The 3,981-nt window shown below is 39.9% G+C and overlaps 1 protein-coding gene and 1 long non-coding RNA gene across 2 annotated transcripts in view; one reads left to right on the forward strand and one right to left on the reverse strand.

Moving 5' to 3' along the window:
• Nucleotides 1-3,981, forward strand: part of LOC109542034 (muscle-specific protein 300 kDa) — a gene marked incomplete in the record, with an annotated part of 344,492 nt that overhangs the window by 7,015 nt on the left and 333,496 nt on the right. Inside the window, 2 exon segments of the mRNA XM_048666353.1 lie at nt 1,325-1,760; nt 3,608-3,669. Of these exon segments, the coding sequence (XP_048522310.1) occupies nt 1,325-1,760; nt 3,608-3,669 (498 nt within the window).
• The window catches only part of LOC125504442, an 18,977-nt gene that overhangs the window by 5,212 nt on the left and 9,784 nt on the right, over nt 1-3,981 (reverse strand). The window lies entirely within an intron of this gene.

Consider the following 3,981-nt stretch of genomic DNA (forward strand, 5'->3'; position numbering starts at 1 on the left):
CATTTTTAGCCAAATGCGCCTTATTTTTAAAAAATTCGTACCTTCCAAACTGAAGCAACTAGGAACGCGAAATTGGTACGATCTATCGAAGATACTTAAATCTGAAGATTCTGAAAGTTTCATTAAAATCGAAAATTATTCTGATTTTTACCGACTTCGTACATGTGGGTCTCAAATTGGATGTTTCCACTCAAATGCACCATCTCGTTTAAAAATTTGGGGTTTCTAAACGGAAGCAACTGGGATGATCAAATTTTCGCCACCTATAGAAGATACTTGGACCCGAAGATGACCAGATCTTTACTCAAATTCAGCTTAATCCGGATTTTTGCCAGCGTCGTAAACGTGGGACGCAAAATGGGCATTTTTAGCCCAATGCGCCCCATTTTTTAAAAATTCGTACCTTCCAAACTGAAGCAAATAGGAATGCGAAATTGGCACGATCTATCGAAGATACTTAAATCTGAAGATTCAGAAAGTTTCATTAAAATCGAGTATTATTCTGATTTTTAGCGGCGTCGTACATGTGGGTCTCAAATTGGATGTTTTTACTCAAATGTTCCCCCTCTGTTAAAAATTCGGTTCTTCCCAACTAAAAAAAGTAGCAAAATGCAATTTGTACCAACTAGAGCAAACACTGAAATCTGAAGATGCCGAAAATTTGCTTAAAATCGAGACTAATCCTGATTTTTTCCCGCTTCGTGAATGTGGAGTCTCAACATGAATGTTTTTCTCCAACCCTCTTTATTTGGCGCTCCGCGCTCGTCTAAAATACCTGCGCGAATGGTTTGGGAAGTGTTATTTTCAGGCAAAACCCCGCTGATGCGCTTGCCTGAGATTAACACTTTACGAAACCTGAACCTACGGACATCAGTAACTTTTGCCTGATAAAAAAGCCTCTGATAAAGCCAAAAGTTCAATTCCATCTTAAGCAGAGTAAAGCTGAATTAATACAAACAAGAACGCAAACACCAATAATACTAGAAATTACGCAAAATTCAAACCTCTTGAAGACAACGCTGTATTTCGAAACGTGACGATCATTCGCATTTTAATGGCTCATGCAACAGTCGCGGCTTGTAAAAGAATAAATAATTTGTTTGTTTCATCTGAAATGACATGAGTAGAAGCCGAAAATAAAAATGAGCCAGTTTTACGTTGTCTGATAAGGATCATGGTTATTTTTAAAGCATTTTCATTAAATTATTCATCACATGGACCCAGTGGCGTGTTATTGTTTGCCCACTGAATATCTCCTCCCGTCAATCTCATTGCAAATTTTTCCAAATCCCCTGGACCTGCTGCGATGGTTTTCCTATTGCAGGAATCATATACCAGTACCACTCAGGAGGACGATCCAATATCTGGGACGAAAACTGTAAAATTCGAGCAATCAACAGTGCGAAAGACTGTTAGATACATCAGCACGTCCACTAGTACTCATTCTCTTAAGAATGTGGCTTCGTCCTCGAGCCGGACGCCATCGGAAGAGAAAATTGATGATTCCGATTACCTCACTCAGTCCAATGGGAATTTGGCCTCAACCTCAAAAACCTCCAGCCAGTCCTCCCTGTCTGGCAGGTTCACATCGGATGAGAGCCTTGGAAGGCCACTTTCAAGGGAGGAATGCGATAGTCGATCGGCCAATTCGGGTTCCGAATGGGTGCAGGAGTTTAGCAAACGTTTCTATACGGGTACCAGTAAGTTGGAGTATGTGCGAAGCAAATCTCAGTACGAGGAACACATTCATCACATCAGAGGTACGCAATTGAGTCAATTGCGCAAATTGGTCCTAAAATTAATTGAAAACTACCTGTAGTTAACTATAATGATGGCGTTCAAGCATAAACGGGCAATTATTGGCGGACGTGTATGTTTACAGCATGATCTCATATTTACTTAATATGGGAGCATTTGGTTTTGCAAAAATAGCAATTTGCTTAATTTTATTCGGCATTGTTGAAATCCTTGAATCGAATCGACCGGAGTCGGTTCGAGGCATGCAAACTACGAGTTGTGAACGGAAAAATCACTCTACGAAGTACCATCGAAGAAAATCTTTGAGGATTGAGGATTTATGCAATTTTTTCCCTGATGTTTCGCCAGCACAAAAGACGCTTGTCTTATTAAAAGTAAAGTATTTTTCGCAACGCCCTAAAATGTCGCGAAGAAATCCGTTCTGCAAGAAAATCGCGAGCAAATTAATTGAGAAACCAGACAATCAATGAATGTACAAACAAAAAAATATGGAGAGGGATGAAGGGAAATTAATAAAGAAAACCAGAATAAAAAAATATACAGGGTGATCCGATCAGAAAAATTGCGCTCCATTGCATCTTTTTGAAGATCAGGCCTTTTGAGGGCAAGACGTAAATTCAGTTGCCACGCTAAGAAACCACTGGTTATTCCACTGGAAACACTTGCAGGTCTGTGCAGAGAGCAGAACATTGACTAATGAGTAAACGGAATGGAAATTGGAAAATTCAAGTTTTAGAAGTTGGTTAGTTAGCGACTGGACCTGAAAGAAAACATTCATATTTATGCCACCAACTGCAATTTAGTTTCGATTTTTGTTCCTACTTGTTAGTTATTAAACTCAGTTTCACAGCGATTTTATTGCATTTTAAAAATAACTTATTGGCATATAACGGACGATTTGCAATGTAGTAGGCCCTAATCTGCACGCGCAGACATAGGCGTGTTCTGTCAGCGCGCCTATAAGTCAACTCGGCCGGGAAGAATTTAATCGCGAACTGGACACCGAAGCCCCATTTTTGCCCTTGATTTATCCTCAAGCTCAAAGCGTCTTCCCAAAATGGGCCCAGTTTCGAATCAGAATGTATAAGTTTTGCAAATCATCGAAAAACATGTTGGAAGTTTCAGATCCAAAATAAAATAGAAATTTTCTGCACATTTTATGTTTTTTGAGCGTTTTTTATTTTTATTCGATATACATTTGACGATGCGTAGAAACCGACTGAAAGCGGTGAAAATTGCGTGCTTGAAGCCCATTTACTATCCATATTTGATTCACTATTTGGAAAACCACATCGATGTGTACTTATGCATGAAATCGATAGATTCCTGGAGACACGCACTTCTGTCCCGATGGAATTTCGTTAAAAATAACCGACTTCTCTAGCGATCGAAACCAGATCATCAACCTGCAGGAAAAATGACAAGTTTCCTCTGGAATTGTCTGCAAATTTCCCATTTGCCCTCGACAATTTGTTAGCAAACAATGCAAACTTAACGAACTGTGCCTTGTTTGCAGGCGCCGAATTAAATAATGACCTCAAAAGTGTTGCTTGGCTCGTTATTGCCATCATAATTGTTGGAGTTCGTGGTTTTATGCGCTGTCCTTTCCTATGTGGATTAACTAGGACAATACGTAAATTGATATGTTGGCTTACAGGACAGGCGTAGCGAATGCGATTGAAATCGAGCAAAATTGATTTTATGAGCTTTTGAAGCCGATAACTAAGGTTTTTTCAAAAAACCCTCTGATTTCCAGAAGAATAACCGGGATGCAGACATCGGTGTTTTGTCAGCCGCAAAACGCAAAGCAGGAAAACGACCTCAACTAATCCGTTTTTTTCTATTGCAGATGAACAAGAGCGAGTGCAAAAAAAGACGTTTGTCAACTGGATAAACTCCTACTTAGTAAAGGTGAGTTTGCAACCGTCCCGATCCTGTGGGAATTGGGGGGACATTAAAAATCCCATAACTTATGACATTTGAGGAACAAATAGCCATCGATTCTGGAGTCACGGCATGCTGTCAGCCCTGATGGGGGCGGATTGGAGGGAATTTGAAATGCCGAGTGGTACCAACAGCTCCGTGCCTAAAACACATCAAGCTCATTCCACTCATTAATTGCTTGCGCTGTTAAGGGTTTCGAATTGAAAAACTATGCATCGAGCACACAGATAAATTTACCCGCTGACATTTCCAAATTAATTATCGCTTATACTGTTCGAC

This window comes from Dendroctonus ponderosae, unplaced genomic scaffold, assembly GCF_020466585.1.
Source record: "Dendroctonus ponderosae isolate FM_Combo_2020 unplaced genomic scaffold, Dpon_F_20191213v2 Dpon_F_20191213_5, whole genome shotgun sequence".
In the NCBI taxonomy this organism is placed as follows: Eukaryota; Metazoa; Arthropoda; class Insecta; order Coleoptera; family Curculionidae; genus Dendroctonus; species Dendroctonus ponderosae.